The sequence below is a fragment of the Tauraco erythrolophus genome, chromosome 9, assembly GCF_009769465.1.
Source record: "Tauraco erythrolophus isolate bTauEry1 chromosome 9, bTauEry1.pri, whole genome shotgun sequence".
Taxonomy (NCBI): domain Eukaryota; kingdom Metazoa; phylum Chordata; class Aves; order Musophagiformes; family Musophagidae; genus Tauraco; species Tauraco erythrolophus.
Window position 1 is genome coordinate 18,985,733 of NC_141473.1, and position 16,101 is coordinate 19,001,833.

Below are 16,101 nucleotides of genomic sequence, written 5' to 3' on the forward strand. Positions count from 1 at the left end.
AGGAATTTATTTACATTAAATATTAGCAAAAATGGACCAGGAGAGTGCAAGTGTTCCTCACCTGTAGTGCTAACCATTTTAAATTTCCATCCCCTACAATCACAAGTTGTTGTACAGCATCTTTGAGAATAGGAAATGTTTGAAAATATCTGCTGTGACATATACAGAGACCTTATGTCTCACAGTTAAAAGATGGTGAAGAATCACTAAACCAGATGCTTTTTGGATTTCAGTATTGCACACTAATAAAAGATAGTTTCAAAAACAATTCTGTGTCTGCATTATTCCAAGGTGTTAAATGTGGCTGCTCCTTTGACAACACAAAGTCTGCAGATAGCTTTGTCAGTTTCTAGTGTTCACCGTGACATACAAGTATTTCTTAGTTGGAAATGGCTCGACAAAATAAAACTTCTGGTGGCAAAACCCTTTCACAGAATACCCACTCCATTTTTAATAAGCTGCACAACCAATACACCAAAACAAATGCTTAACACCACTTTGATTTGAAAGCTGTACACTCTGAAAAGAGCAGCCCTGATCTTACCACTTTCAAAATTCAGATGATTTTTGTTGTTAACAGGTTTGGGCACAATACTTCCACAGTTCCTGAGTTAATTACATTCGCCCAGACTGAAGAATGAAGCTGCAACTTAAAAAAAAAAAAACAAACAAACAAGTAAATAAGACAATATCCCTTCCCAAGTTTTAACCATCTTGCACAAAAAACATACCAAACAACCTTATTTGGTCCTCATTACTTTCAAATGGTTAATTTTGGAGGTAATATTTGTACCAAAGCATTTGGTTTGGATAGCAGTTTTGGGGCCTTAAGATTTAGCATTTCCCTCATCCCCCCAAAAAAGTGCCTTTGTGGTATTTGTAAAAAAAGTTATGCCTCAAAATTTTTTTAAAGTACCAACAGAAGTTATTACAAATGTTTATTGCATTGAGCTAATTCTTTTAAAGTATTAAATATGAACTCCTCCACCTCTCAGTTTCATAGGTTTTAGTATTCTGTGTGAAAATAAATCTTCCCATGACAAAAGCTAATACTGGCAAAAGGGTGAAGATTTCATCAGTTCATTACTCCACTGAGAGCTGTGTTGGTTTTCCATTTCATTTTCACATTTTCTACAGTGCTTTTCCACATAGAAGTGATGTGAAAACTCCTTTGTCATCAAGTGGTTCTCCACATTTTCAGTTGACCTCAACATTACAACAATTAGCTTTTCAGCGCTGGGCTATGGTTCTTGTCCCCTTCTTTGTTGTCCTTCATCAGTGAGGCAAACACCTGGAAAAGTTAATTATTTCATGAATATAAAAAAGCCAGTCTTATAAAAAAAGATCAATATTCACCACCACAATATTAGCATGGAGATTAATTTCTAGAATGAGACACTAGAAAGGAAGTGCCCATTGCTCAAAAGTCAGACATGCATCATAAAGTGGTCATCAAGAGAAGTGCTCTCATGTGCTGACATGTCTCTTTTGATGCCCAAGAAACTCACCTGTGCCCATTTTTTGTTACTATTCTGCATCTGAATAGCTGCAATACAACTAAAAAGCTTTTCTGATGTAATGTCTTCTGGAAGTTTTGTTAGAAACTGTGCTATATGAATAAAGTCCATCTGTAAGAGAATATCTTCATACAACCGAAGGATTCCTAACCCTGTCCTAAACAAAAATTCTTCTCCATCTCTACAGAAAACGTCCCAGACACGACAGGCCAGATCAAGTGGTAATGACTTGCTGTAGAGTGTAAAAATCCTACAATTGAGAAAAAAGGTACAGTTATAACTTTAACCTATTTAGGAAAGATGGATATACAACGTCCTTTAAATCTTAGTTACATTAGCTGAGAGTGAGCAGACAAATTATTTCATGTGTTCTTATTTTTTCCGTATTTCAACGATCCACAAGTCCCCAGTTTTTGAAGTCAGAACTCCTACTCTGAAAGCCATCTCTTTTCATGCCACAGGAAATCCTCCATTTGGAAGCCATCTGTCTTAGGAAGCTCTGGCTAAAGAAGTTGCAAGCATCTTTATACTCAAGCAGGGTGTAATATACAAGTAAGAACTTAACCCTTCCCATTCTTTAAGCTACACATTTTAACAGCTCTGTTTGTCACTTGTTTTCTAAACTAAATCTAAAGCCACAAATGATCTCAATAGAAGGCTAGATCCCACTAATGTACTAAGGAGAATTTAGTAACTACATTTCCATGATATATTTTGAACTTCTATTCATGCTAAAAATAGCCAAAATCTAAAGACAGTCACTGTTCTATTCTTACTGGGAAGAGTCCACTTGCATTTCTTCTTGCAAAATTTTTAAAAAGCATTCATTATACACGGGTAGAGAGTTCAGTCTGTTGTGTGTACTCTTTTTTGGAGGTACACAATGTGTGCAGAACGCTTCTCATAAATTTGTAGCGGTTCCTTTCATATAAAGCACAGTGTTCTCTGTTTCCTCATTATTCCTATTGGGAAGTGGTTCAGGAACATCTGAATGCTCCTTACCACAGACTACCACAACCTCTTCTACTTTCCCTTTCTATCTCAAGGCCATCTTTGGAACATGTGCAGGAATAACAATCTTAATTTCTCACAGGCAATTTGAAGCAGACTATTCTAGTACTTGGTACAGCAGTGCTATTTCCACAACATACAGACCTCTCTCCATCTGCCTAAACTCTCAGGACTACAGCATGCTCCTGACTCAATGCTGCTACAGCGTAACCTGCTCCTGCCGAGACTTACTGCCTAGTCATAAGCTGCACCTTACAGCCAAACTTCTTCGCTCCCAAGTACTCAATGACATGACGTTTTTCTATTATTTAATTCTACCCAATTCAATTTACTCTTATTAGAAACTTCTAATCCATGTAATAATCCTATATGAAGCACATCCTTATCCACACACACACACTTATGAATAGACATTCTGCATTTGGAATCACTACACACACTTCAAGGATGCTTACATTACAGCCTTCTGTTCCAGGCACGTAATGTAGTTTGGTACTCTCTGCTTTAGGACATTCATTACTTCAAAACATTCACTCTTTTTGCAAGTTTATCCCTTCCTAAACCAGGTCCTAAGTTTTATCCTCCTTCTGCTTTCAAGTCTATACTCCTATATTCATTCTTCCTTCAGTAGCTGATTGTGTTCATTTCATCAAGTCACTTACAATCAGTTATAAGAGAACTACAGTGTAGTAGCCTCCTCTCTCGTACTTAGGTTACACATAGCTGACTCTTACCTGCAGCAACAAGAAAAATTTTCTATCTGAACAGATGTCACTCCTAATCCCAGTTCATAAAATTAGAATCTTGCCAGAGGAACTGCAGTTGCACAAAACAGTTCACTACGATTTCACAACGTCTAGGAAGCTGAGGTACACAAACATCTACTGAATGTTTTTTTTAAATGCTGTATTTCTATTGCTGAAAAACTTTAAGCGAAATGGAAAGTGTTACAACAGTTGCAAGGTTAGGTTTGCTCTGTTCTCTGAACTCACCAGTCTATCAAATATATGTCTGGAGTAAGACTGTATGATTTGAAATGAAGAAACAATTTGGGAAGATTTTCTTCAAAGAATACTTCAAAGGCTGCAAAGTATTTCAGCATCTGTAGAGACAGTAAAGCACCTCATAAGCCGTCATCAAAAGAATGTTTAGTTTTAAAATAACAGAAACACCACCAAGAATTGAGGATGTCAACACAGCACAATGTGACTTCTTAGGATAAGTACAATGATTAAGTGTTTCTAGAGGAAAAATCAAAACAGTAGGATATGTTCTACGGATTAGTATCCGGAATTCTCATTTGTAACCACAGGTTAAAGTTCTCCATTATGCAATAGGACAAAAAGACGTCATCAATAAATCACCTATGCTTAAAGTCAAAGTAATGTTATGGTTCAAAACCAGAAAACTCTGTGCATACCATGCTGTGGTCCACACGGAAAAAGGCCAGCTGGCATGGCTTGTTTAGAAGGTTAGCAAAGGCAATGAAAGCATCTGCCTCTTCCAGATTGAGAATGAGCACAGCAGCAATGAAGGACATCCCTTGTACCTTCAAGTGGGAAAAGCATCAGGCAAAAAAATAGGTGAGTAGGTTCAGTACATCTTATACCTTTGGAAATGCAAATGTTTACAGTCTGCAATATATCAAATACCATTGCACAACATTTCCAGATTAACAGAAACAACACAAATAAATAATTTTTATGCATGCAGTCAATTTGATTTCAGCAAGCCAGAGTGTTTCTTCAGATGCTGGTTTTAAGTGCTTGATGGATGTTCTGGGAGGTCTCATGACCACAAGTCCTTGGGACTTGGAACGCAAGAAAGTTAAAACCACACAGGCTGGATGCACAGCTCATAAGAGACAAAATTTGGCCTTAAATTCATTGTTAAGCTATGGAAAAAGCAGACATGGAGAAAAACCTCACATATGGGACAGTTTAGACCCAGACGGATATTTTGGAATTGAGACAAAATTCTGTTTCAGAACAGTCAATACATATCTTTCCACTTGTCAAACAGTATTTGTTCACATACATAAAATTACTTCTAAGTGGTTGGCTACAATGCAAGTTTACATTTTTCCATGATTACTCTCTCAGAAACACTGTAGCCTGCACTAGAAGTGAAGAGCATTCTTGTTAACTGATGATCTGAATACTCATTATGATAAAATATAGTGAATACTCATTATATTATAAAAAATAATTTTACCAATTTCAACTGCAATGATGATTATTCTGCTGTTTCTAGACATTTATGCTGCCTGCTTCTCATTGGAAAAAAAAATGCACTCAGTATTTTAATGAAATAAGGAAAAAAGTATTGATACACATAAAAACCAGTCTCACAGCTTTCCATTTTTGTGGGATAGATGGGTATGGAAATAAGATTAAATTTTCTGCCACATAAATCTATAAATAAATCTATGATCAGCAATATCCAGGCTAGCTGTGTTCCTAAAAAAGAAGACCTATCCATGTAAAACTACTTATTTGCCTTATGTAACTCCACCCTGGGAACAAGCAGTCTCAGAACCTGCAGAGTTTGTAATCTCACTGAGAGTATGGGAGGGTCTCCAAAAATGAGGTCACAGATGACAGAATTCAAGGCTAAAAAACATTTGAAAGCGAGAAATCAACTAGATATTGATGCAGAGTCCCAAGCATGGCTGATTTATAGAGGAAAACACACCCTGTTCTAAATAATGCTTTGTTGCATGGATCAGACTTAAAACTCTTCAAGTTCTTTTTAGCCCAGAAGCTATTAGAGCTTGTGAAAGGTGTTCCTAGCTACTGCGACGAACAAAGAAAGAAAAAGAAGAAAAAAGCATCTGTTTGTTATTTAACTGCTTCTGTAAGCTGACACCATTCAGAGAGATGTTAGGTTTTGTTGGTTTGTTTGTGGGTTTTTTGGCAGATTTTTTTAAGGGTTTTGGTTTGTTTGCAGGTTTTTTTAAAGCATAGTAATGTTTGCTGCAAACAATCTTATCTTCACTGAACTCAGATGGAGCAATTAATCTTTGACAACAAGATACCAAGAAGGAGTTTCTGGATTTTAGGATGTGCGGCAGTGAAGCAGAGAGTAGCACTATGGAAATGGCAGCAGTGGGAGCAACACTAGGACAGAACAGGCTATGTGCTCACTGGAAGTCCGCCAGCATTTTTTTTTTTTTTCCCTGTAGATACTCTAGGTCTGTCACAACTATAATGCGTTGTGAACACATCCATTTAAAATTTTCCATGCAAGCCAGACAGTATACTCATCCTTGCCACTCAGTGCATTTTCAGCTATTGAATTATCTCTAAGAATTAACACCATTGTAATTGCTAGGAAATGAGTAAGTGCTAAAGTAGAATTATTTTTGAGTGCTACGAGCATAAAGTTTAGATAACCTCCTTATTTAATACACTCTAATACATGACATCTTAAGTTTATTTGCCATAAACACTTTACAGCAAATACTTACATATCCCACATCCGGTCTGTAACATGTATATGCTCCTAAAACACTATGCAGGAGATCGTGATAAGGGCCACCCTAATATAAGGGGAGAGAGGAGGGAGAAAAGAAAAAAAAAAAGTTTTTTTCAAAATCACTTTATAAATATAGGAAGGTAATAAGTCAGTATTTTAAGATATAAGTGAGCCAGTGAATTATTGCTTTGTTCACATCTAGAATGATACCGTTTTTTACTCTAAGCATTACCATGTATGCTTTTGAGATGTTAAAGGGAAAGTAACAGACCAATAATCCTATGAAGTAATTCAGTGGAAATCAGCACATAATGGAAAATAAAGATACCTGGTACACATCCAGGGTGGTTGTTTTCTTTTCAGACACAGTGGATGTTGTAATTCTTAGTAACACAAGTTACTGTATTACAACAGTGCATGCTATTTTATATACATGTGTATGCATATATTATATCCATATAAAAATCATAAACCCTGAAAACATGTACTAAAAGGCATCAAGATTTCTGTAGAAGCAGTGAGAATATTCTTATTTTTGCATGTAATTTCATAAACATTAACCAGAACCACATGTAATTTTTCCAGGAGAAAAAGCCTTATAGTCCATCATTAAATGTCCCTACTTTATTGTCATTAAAAAAGGAGGGAGGGAAGAGATGACTATTTGCTGTTGTGTGCAGAAAAGCGCTAATTTTACTTTGGTTGTCTTACACAAATGATTTCTAAAAACTATTCCATATTTAGCCAGCTAGGTTTCTTTTCTTGTTTAACTATTCAGAAGTTTAAAGTTGTCATAACCAAAGTTACAAAAATCTCACCTTCTGGAATATATACAGGGATGGAAATGTGCGTGATATATCCAACTTAATTAGCTCCAGGCTGGCCTCACGATCAGCAACAGATGCAGCTGCATCTGCAAGCAAAACCAACACTTATTAAAACTGATAGATAAATTCCACAGACTTCAGAATAAAACTGCCATAAGCACACAAAGACTTTTAGGATCTAAAGAAAACAAAGTTACCTAGTTCTAATTCCTGGAGTGCACTTCCACAGTACTACACTTCAAGAGCCAAAACTGTCCGTTGATACCTGGTATATGCCATCAACCCCAAAAAGTGAGGGAAACAATCAGTAATTACTAGCTGTCTACTCATTCTTTTCTAAGTCATACACCCTTACACCATTCAGACTTAAAACCAACAGTTACCTTTTACTTCTGTATAACGCACTATCCAGGCACAGACTGGCCCAGCTTTCACTAGAATTTGAACTTTGTCCCCAGCCAAGTCCTCAAAACCCTGTTTTCTTTCTCATCTTCTACTGTGACTTAAGTTACTGAGTCTGTGCAAGAGCACAGAGTGAGAGCACTGCTCTTGATCTAAACATGATCCAATAGGATCTCACTTTTCAAATTTTTCATTCCTAACCGGTTCATTTGGTGGCTCATCTCAACCAGCAGCACTGAAATATATTCTTGTGCACTAGAAGAAAAAAATGCATTGCATCATTATCACAAGAAGCCAGCACTTCTTCACCTGCTAAATCAAGCATAGTACTTTTGAAGTCATGCTTTTCTCATGTCCCACTTTTACTGAAGGTAACTAAAATACACAGAGAAACTTCACCGGTTTCCAGAACCGACCACAGTTACGATCTGCAGAAGTTACATTACTTCTGAGCTCTCACTAGCTCTCATTTGACTTGGATATTTTTATTTTTTTTTTCATCCTTAGGAGTGACATTCCTCAAATGTCAGGAAAGAAGGCAGCATTCACTCAAGAACCTCCAGAAGAAATTCAGCTGGCCCTTGAGTTATTCTCTACATAGGGACATCATGCAAATACTAGTGATAGCGAGGAGAAAAATACATGTGGCACTTGGGGAAAAGGCTCTTTCAGAGGCCTTTAAACAGTGAAGAGCAGTCTGGGAAGTGGAAGACTGCAGAATTCGATGAATTGGCTAAACAGAAACTGCTCTGCTGAAGCCTAGAAAGCAGCATTTTCTTCCAGTCCTCCTAAAGCTAAGATAGTTGCATTTAGGAGTGAGTGGGACTGCTGCAGGCTGTGTTAGGGGAATTTGGGAGACAGAAGGCAGTTATTACAGAGAAAGTACACACATAATCTAAAATAAAAAGTTCAAGAACTGCTGATTAATCTCTCCTTCCTCTTTCAAAATGAACAAGTATTATACTGGTTAATTTTGGATCATTTCATTTGGGACAGTATCCATTTAGATTACTCCAAAGGAAGATTATAATCTACAGTATAGAGCACAAGAAACTCTGGATTTATACAAGAAACTCAGTTCAACTACAAAAGAGGAGCCACTGGGGTTCTTTTGAACAGATCTGACAGATAACAACTTCTGATGGATGTCTTGTCTTCCAAACACAAAAAGATACTTTTCATGCTTTAATCTTTATCTGCCAAAATAAATTGTTAGAGATATTTGAACAGGAAAAACCTTCAGAACTACTAGAGAATGTTAAATGAGGCTAAAATAATTCATCTTCTAGACTTTGCTACCAAATATTACTAATAAGGACATTGGGCTGGCTTGCTTTTCAACCAGAGATTAAAATCTTATTACTTTAAATTTTCCTTTATTACTACATTTCCCAGAACATCTGACAATCAAATTGAACCCTTTCCCCTTTCATTGCCATCCAGACCTACTAACTTTCCAAAATAAACAAATTACCTAAGCCTTCCCCTACACTTAGCCCACACCCCCACAACAAAAGAACAAGCCACCTCCCTACATACCAAGGGGCATTGCAAACGAGCTTTCCAAGGATAAGCATATTTACAGTCATGTACACACACAATTTTTTTAATACAAGTTTCAGATGATTCACAGAGGTAGCCTAAAGACCACCCAAATAATTTACAGTCAGAGTCGCCAATTAGTCAGGACAGGCTATGGCAAGTACAAGCAAAAAAAAAATACTTCTTGCATTACAGTGGCATTTTCTTTCCCAAAAAAGAGACCAGCTCAAAAAAAAAAACCAAACTTATTTCATAGCAGCTGGTACTGACAGTATCACACAAGACAGCATTTTATAAAGCAACTGTTAAGAGCACAAGGAGTTAATCTTTATAACAAGGATATATCCACCATTAAAAACATCATCGATGCTATTTTTAACAGGGAGAATAGCCACAGGAGACAGCAATATGCCAGTGATAATTCTCCATACAAGTGTGCTAACATCCCTACTTAATAGATTATGGAGGAAAGGCCATCTCTAGGCAACCGAGGAAACCCAAATGCGATCTGAAACGTGTCATACGTTACATATTCTTTTACCTTTCAGTTCCACAATTAAAAAATAGAGAATAATTTTTTTCTTTACCAAAATTGTGGAAGGGATACCAACATAAGAACCACCTAAGCAGAGCTAAGCAACAGCACACACTGTAATTCATTTTCCATTTCTTCATTTTGTATTTCATCCGAAATTTTCATGAGAGCTTAAGTCCTGGTATTTCAGGAATTCAGTGGAAAACACATTCATTTGAAAGTGAACTAGCACATGCAATATTTCCATGCATCTTTCATTGATACAGCTAAACACTGTTAAGCTCCTCCTTCTCTGACTTGTTATAAGAAAACAACTATTTAAGTAGGGAATGACCAAATGCTGCAATTGCAGCTGAACTTATGAAACTTTCTGAGTTTGTAAAAGTGAGTAAGAGGCTGTCTAGCATTCAGGAGACCTCACCTTCTATATCATTCTCAGAACTTGTCTCACTGAAGCTTTTCCATCGTTCTTTAGCTCTCGACAAGAAGATTTCATAAAGTTCTGCAAGAAAATAAAAACAACAACAAAAAAAGGAAGAAATAAGTAACAGAAGCACTCATCCAAAATAAAAACACACTAAGTGTTCTTGGCTTTGGTTCTGTTGCTTGGTTTCATCTTAACCACTGGGGGTGGGGGAGAATCTATGAGATGGTTACCACTAACCACTGGAGTACCACTATACACAGTTTTACAGTGTGCACTGCATTATGCTTTCTTCTGTGGTGAACATGCAAATCACAAGAGGGAAAGGATGTCTTAAATAATTCTGATTTTTATTTTTGTGAATGGGTTAGAACACTTCCAGTTCAGAATCATTAGTTATGAAATAAAGCAACTCCTTTTTCCATCCTCTAATGAAAGAAAAGCTACAAATTCTTAATTTGAAAAACAAAAAAAATTTTTTTGAGGGGGAGCACCACCTTAACTCATATAAGACTAAAATGGTTTTCTAAGGAAGTTTTGAACCTTGTTTCCATAATTTACCAGGCTACAATGGCTAATTGTAAAAAGCACCTGTTCCTAAGACTGTAAAATACAGTTCTTCAAAAAGCAAATATACCATGATTTATATTTTTTTTAACAAAAGTTAAAGTTTTTCTTTGAAAATAACCAACTTAATTTTGCAACAAAATGTGATCTGTTAAGGCATACCAGGAGTGATATTTAATTCGTTTCCCACAGCTAGGCTCCAAACCTTCCCACGTACACTTGGGGGTAATCCCTGCCACCACAGCTCTCGAACTCTTCGGGTAGCACGCCTAAGATATGGAAGCAGGAAAGAGAAAAAAAATGGCATATATTGCACATCTTGTTTTCTAAAACTGTCGGACAACTTACAAGCAATATAACACACTATTTCCCAAATCAATATTCAAGCATCTCTGCTTATGCCAAAGCCTCATTAAAAAAACCCAAACCTTTAAGCTCTCAGAAAGCACATTTCATGTTGTTCTGCAATGACCTCTCATTATATCACAGAACAAAAATTGACTTCTTGACAAAACAGAAAAGAACAGGAAAATAAGGTATGTGGTTCCTCTGTTTCCAGAGGAGAAACCAGCCACCCTTGCCTCATTTACACAACAGGATTTTACTTACATGCCTTCCCAGTTAGGTAGTATTTCATTGACCCAAATCACCATAGCACTAGCAATATTCTCTTCTTGCTTGAAACGCTCTCTCATTATTTTTTTCCTTTTATGTGCTTCTTTAATTTCTGTTAAGCGCAACATGTTAATAAATCTTTATTAGTGTATATAAATTATTAGGTAAGTAATTCGGCTATTATCTAATTATTTAGATGATGTCTGAAAGCACAAGGGTAAATTACAGTACGAGCTAGCTCATGCACAACTATTTCTGTTGATTGTAGGTGCGTTTCTCAGGAAAACTTATTAATTTAAGCTATCTTTAAGTTATTCAAAGACACAGCAACTTAAACAAGCAAAAATCTGTCTAGAAAACTTTTGGCACTCTCTTCTACAGTACAACGATAACTAAAAAGCAAGCACATCACTAGCACTGTTTTTCCTGTTACAAATTTCACACCACATTTTACCAAAACCTTGCTTATTACTTAGATTTATAGATATACTTATAGATAAATCAGCAATACTTATAGATAAAATTATTATTAAAAAATGCAATTCTACATCCATTTTAGTATTACTCAGATTTTACTAAAACTTCCACCTAGAAGGATTATGTATTTTCTTTTCTGGGAAAAGGATTTAAAGATCTGAGACAAAGTCACAATGCTGAACATGAGAATATTATTCTGCCTTCTGTTAAAAAAAGATGACTTGTAGATCCTTCTTATTAAAAAGGCTAAAAAGAAGGACAGAGCAGTGCTATCTTGACATCACTAAGAACCACTGTGAAACTGCAGCAAGACGTTTTCTATTTATGCGTGCGTTAGACACATCAAGGGAGTAAATCTGCCATCCCTGGCAAACTGATACAGCTGACCAGCTTCATTAAGTTTTTACTGAATCTTTGTGTCTAGCAATAGTTAAATTAATACTAGGGCACACATACTGAAACACTACACATGGCTGACCCTCCAAAAACGTAGTTAGAGAGCAAGGACCACAGATCCCACCTTACAAGATGCACACCACAACAGAAGAGTGAAATGAGTTGTCAAATGCCTTGGATTTCTTATTACATCTTTCAGAGTAAGCTGCCACAGATCCACACAGGCTCAATCAGTTCAGAAGCTTCTATCTCTGACAACAGCCCAAGTAAAACACGCGGCATAGACTCTTAAAATAGCTTATTCCCTGAATACTAGGCACAAGACTACAGAAGTCCTTTCAACAACTATTCATAGATTGATACAGTACCAGATGCTACAGATCTGATTTAATTTTAATTTTTAAATTAAACATATCTAGTGCGAGTAGGAAGGTTCACACGGGTACAGCTGGTTGGAAAAAACCCTAAGTTTTCATCTGTCTTCACAATGGGATTGATCTCAAATTCCTGAAAAAACAGACCTTTAAGCCATCAGCTTTATTATTCTTTGGCTCTTAGTGGCAACTGCAGCAATATAGCTTGAGAAAAAAGAGTCCGAGTACCCAGAAAGTTTCTAGCTGATCATATTACACAAGTAGTTTAAAAAAAGAAAAGTATCACCAAGTTTCTGCTTAAAAATTAAAGAAAAGTTTAAACTGACTTCTGAACCTACTCACATTCACTGTGGTGGAATAAGACAACAATTTGGTAATTGAGTTTTGTTTTAAACTGTGTGCACATATGTACCAGAGAACAACCTAGATATTAAACAAGGTTGTTCTTTACTATATCTACTAGACTAAAAGTCAGAAATTATTTTTGCTGCACAGTCAAAAAGAATTATAGTGATTATTGGCAGTTAACATACCTCGTTTTTTTGCCTCTGCCACCATCTCATCATATTCCTGTCGGTGACGTAAAGCCTCCTCCACTGATTTGGCAGGAAGATTTCTGAAAACAAGTTGTTCCTGAATTCAATACATACAAATGACATTCTGAACCATTTCAAAACAGGTTTTAATTTGGCTTCTCTCTAAGGTGAGCTTTGGGGTTGTTACACTACCAGTGCTTCAGTAACAGCAGTAGAGAACTACCAGATGGTTACTGCTTCTATTTGTTGTCCTATAGCTTCCCCTAAAGCAGGGTTATTAGATTTGTTCAACATCTGGAATGATGCTCAAATGAAGTTTGCACCAAGTGACAAAAGGGAAATACTGATATTCCATATAGTTAATTTATTCCAAAGCATTTCTGCATGTGCTTATTTTAATTATTAAATGTACCTGCATATTGATACTCCGTTCGTTCTTATCAAATCAACAATGACGTATTTTCAATAAAAGATAAAGGTTTTCATTCATTATAGTTAGCCCTTTAAAACTCCCACAAACGAAGTTTGGTTTACCCCAAAGGAAGAAAGGATAGATCCCCATTTATGCCAGAGCTAAAACTAAGGAACTTGCTGCAGTGCTACAAGGTCACCAGCTTAAAATTTGTTTGGTTTTTGGCTGCATAGTGATCCCCTAATTGCCAAACACATACTTCCTTTTCACTAAGCAGACTCATTCCAAAACAAATCAGAACACAGAGTTTGGTCTCAGTCTCTTACCCAATCTCTAGTATACTTTGGTTCAAAATAAACAGAAGATGGTTTTGTCATTTTAATATGAAAAAAACAACAAAAAAGTTTTATATCTCCTCTTATACAAGCAGAAAAGATCACTTTATTAATAAATTTCCAATGAAAGTGAGAGTAGAATATATTTCAAGGATGAGATTGTGGCAACACATTACACACTTGGGATGGAACTCCAATTTGAGATAAGTGAAGTGCCGTTTGTAAAAACATACTTACGTTAGTTTGTGAATTGTAGTATTTTGAAAGTACAAAAAAAGCATCAGCAAACCAGTTACTGCGTATCTTACTCTCCACCATACAGCAAAAGAAATAATTCATTTACAAAAAAATAAACTGTAGCTCCATTTGTCTTAGCACTGAATGAGCTTATATACGACTAGAGAGAATATTAAAGGAAACACTATGTTCTATTTTCCATTTCCTAATTGGAACTGATTAGAGCAAATATTTAACAGTGCCATCACAAGCTTTCTCAAGGTACAATTTTAAAGCTTTGCTCCATTTATTTCCCTCACAGCATGTGTTCCTAGTCAGCTGGTCTTCCTCTTTCCTTCAAATTGCTGAAGACTGTATAGCTGAAAATACTGACCAATTTATGACTCATTTTTCATTACTATTCTTATTTGTACTTAATGCCATTTTTGTTGCATCTTTATCTGCTCTTGCCTTGCCTTCACCTGTAGTTTTTAGGAGTCATGAAAATATAATTGGTACAGGGGCAAGGAACAGTTTCTGTGAACACGATCATCTTGGTACCAACAAAGCATTTAACTGTAGTTGCCAGACACAAAAACAGCACTCAGCATTTGTGACAGGAAGGTATTTCTTGTGTTTCAAAGGCAATTCTTCCCACTCCTGCTGTTACCTACCTAATACTTTTTCTTTTTTAAAAAAACCTCTTCTGGAAAGTCAAGTCCGGGACTGCTGAAGTGACAACTGCCACTGTTAAGTCTTCCCAACTGGTCTGGGAAATTAAGTTTCCAGAATGCGGGAAGAAGAAGGGAGTGCGCACTGAGATGGCAGAGAGGAAATCCACAGAAGTCTTCAGGAATTTTCCTGATCAAGGATGCCCACAACACTGTCACAGGCAGCTGTGATACACAGTAGATAACAGACTGGTGGCCCATTACAGCAAGAAAGCATTCCTCATATAGACTACAATATACTTAAAGATTCTTCTGGAGGTATTTGTTAAGCTATTATCTGGGACAGAATAATCCCATGATACTTTCGTGTAAGACTTGTGCAGTTTAGCTCATCAGAAGCATATCTAACAAATTCAGTCATAATCAATTTCACAGCAGAATTGTACTTACGCTGGTCGATCCTCCAGAATCAAAGCAGTAGTTGAAAGTGGTTCAAATTCAATATTTTTACGTCTTGCTGATGAGGGTGGAGGTTTATATATTCTTCCTGTCCGTGCTTCATATTCCTGAACAACATTATTGATTAAAATTCAAGTTCAACTTTCAGCCTCACTTCTAATCAGTAAGCATATTACTTAACACTTCTTAAATAATTTTTAAAAACCATAATATTAAATAATTTAAAACAGCAAGAAGCTAACATTACAAGATGAAATTGTTTATAGTGAGACAGTGCAGCTTTCCAGGTCTGCTAAGTAAAGATGAATGAGAAACACTTTCTTGTATCAAATTAATCTTTGATCTATTCTAGTTCAGTATTACTACTGAGCATCCAAGGATCAGTTTCGTGGTTTCGGCTAGGACAGAGCCAGTTTTTCATAGCTCTGCGTTTTATATTTAGTATGGGATTTGTTATGAGCAGACTATTGACAGCACACTGATGTTTATAGTTGGTGCTGCGACATCAAGGACCTTTCAGCTTCCCGTGTTTTGCCAGTGTGCAGGAGCACAACAGGCTGGAGGGGAGCACAGCTGGGACAAAGGGCAACTCCCCTTATGATTTGAACTTAGATCTAGAATTGGGGGCCAAACTGGCCAATGGACTATTCCATATCATGCAACTTCATGCCCGGTATATGAGAGTTGATAGGGAAGTTGGGGAATTCTCTTCAGGGCTCTCAGACTTTTGGAGTTCCCTCTTTTCAAGCCTCTCGCTAGCCTGGGATTGTTGTGTTCAGACTTATCTGTTTGGGATCTCTTGCTGGGATGGGATACGCATTGGTCATGGGGTGGTGAGCAATTATACTGTGCGTCACTTGTTTTTATATACTATAATAACATATATAAACATAATATTTTGTCATTATTACTTTAAATTTTATTTTATTTCCATTAATTAATTGTTCTTTTCTCAACCCATGAGTCTCCTTCCCTTTTCCCCTTTAATTCTCTTCCCCATTCCCAGGGGAGGGGGAGAGGGAGCAAGCAGCTGCGTGGTGTTTCCTTGCTGGCCAGGTTAAACCACATCAATCAACTACAGTTAGGAAATCTGCATAATCTTCCCAAACTAAATAGTGCGCAGTATATTTAAGTAATCTGTGACCAAAAAAACCCAACCAACCAACAACAAAAACCACTAAGCAAGAAAGTGCACCTCTTCCCATTTCTTTCCTTTTGATTCTAGCCACCCTTAAGATCCAGTACCCCTCACCTTTCTGAAGCCTTTAACAAGACTATCAAACCCACGTTCCAGAACTACCTACACTA

General features: G+C 36.6%; 1 protein-coding gene across 1 annotated transcript in view; it reads right to left on the reverse strand.

Annotated features, from left to right (window-relative positions):
- Positions 1-996: 996 nt before the first annotated feature.
- Positions 997-16,101, reverse strand: part of TBC1D12 (TBC1 domain family member 12) — a 47,829-nt gene continuing 32,724 nt past the window's right edge. Inside the window, exons 4-14 of the mRNA XM_086616481.1 lie at positions 14,785-14,900; positions 12,698-12,780; positions 10,912-11,029; positions 10,465-10,571; positions 9,733-9,813; positions 6,824-6,918; positions 5,998-6,069; positions 3,949-4,077; positions 3,521-3,630; positions 1,509-1,767; positions 997-1,291 (exon numbers count right to left, since the gene is read on the reverse strand). Of these exons, the coding sequence (XP_086472607.1) occupies positions 1,223-1,291; positions 1,509-1,767; positions 3,521-3,630; positions 3,949-4,077; positions 5,998-6,069; positions 6,824-6,918; positions 9,733-9,813; positions 10,465-10,571; positions 10,912-11,029; positions 12,698-12,780; positions 14,785-14,900 (1,239 nt within the window). The 3' untranslated portion in view covers positions 997-1,222. The remainder of the gene's footprint in view (positions 1,292-1,508; positions 1,768-3,520; positions 3,631-3,948; positions 4,078-5,997; positions 6,070-6,823; positions 6,919-9,732; positions 9,814-10,464; positions 10,572-10,911; positions 11,030-12,697; positions 12,781-14,784; positions 14,901-16,101) is intronic.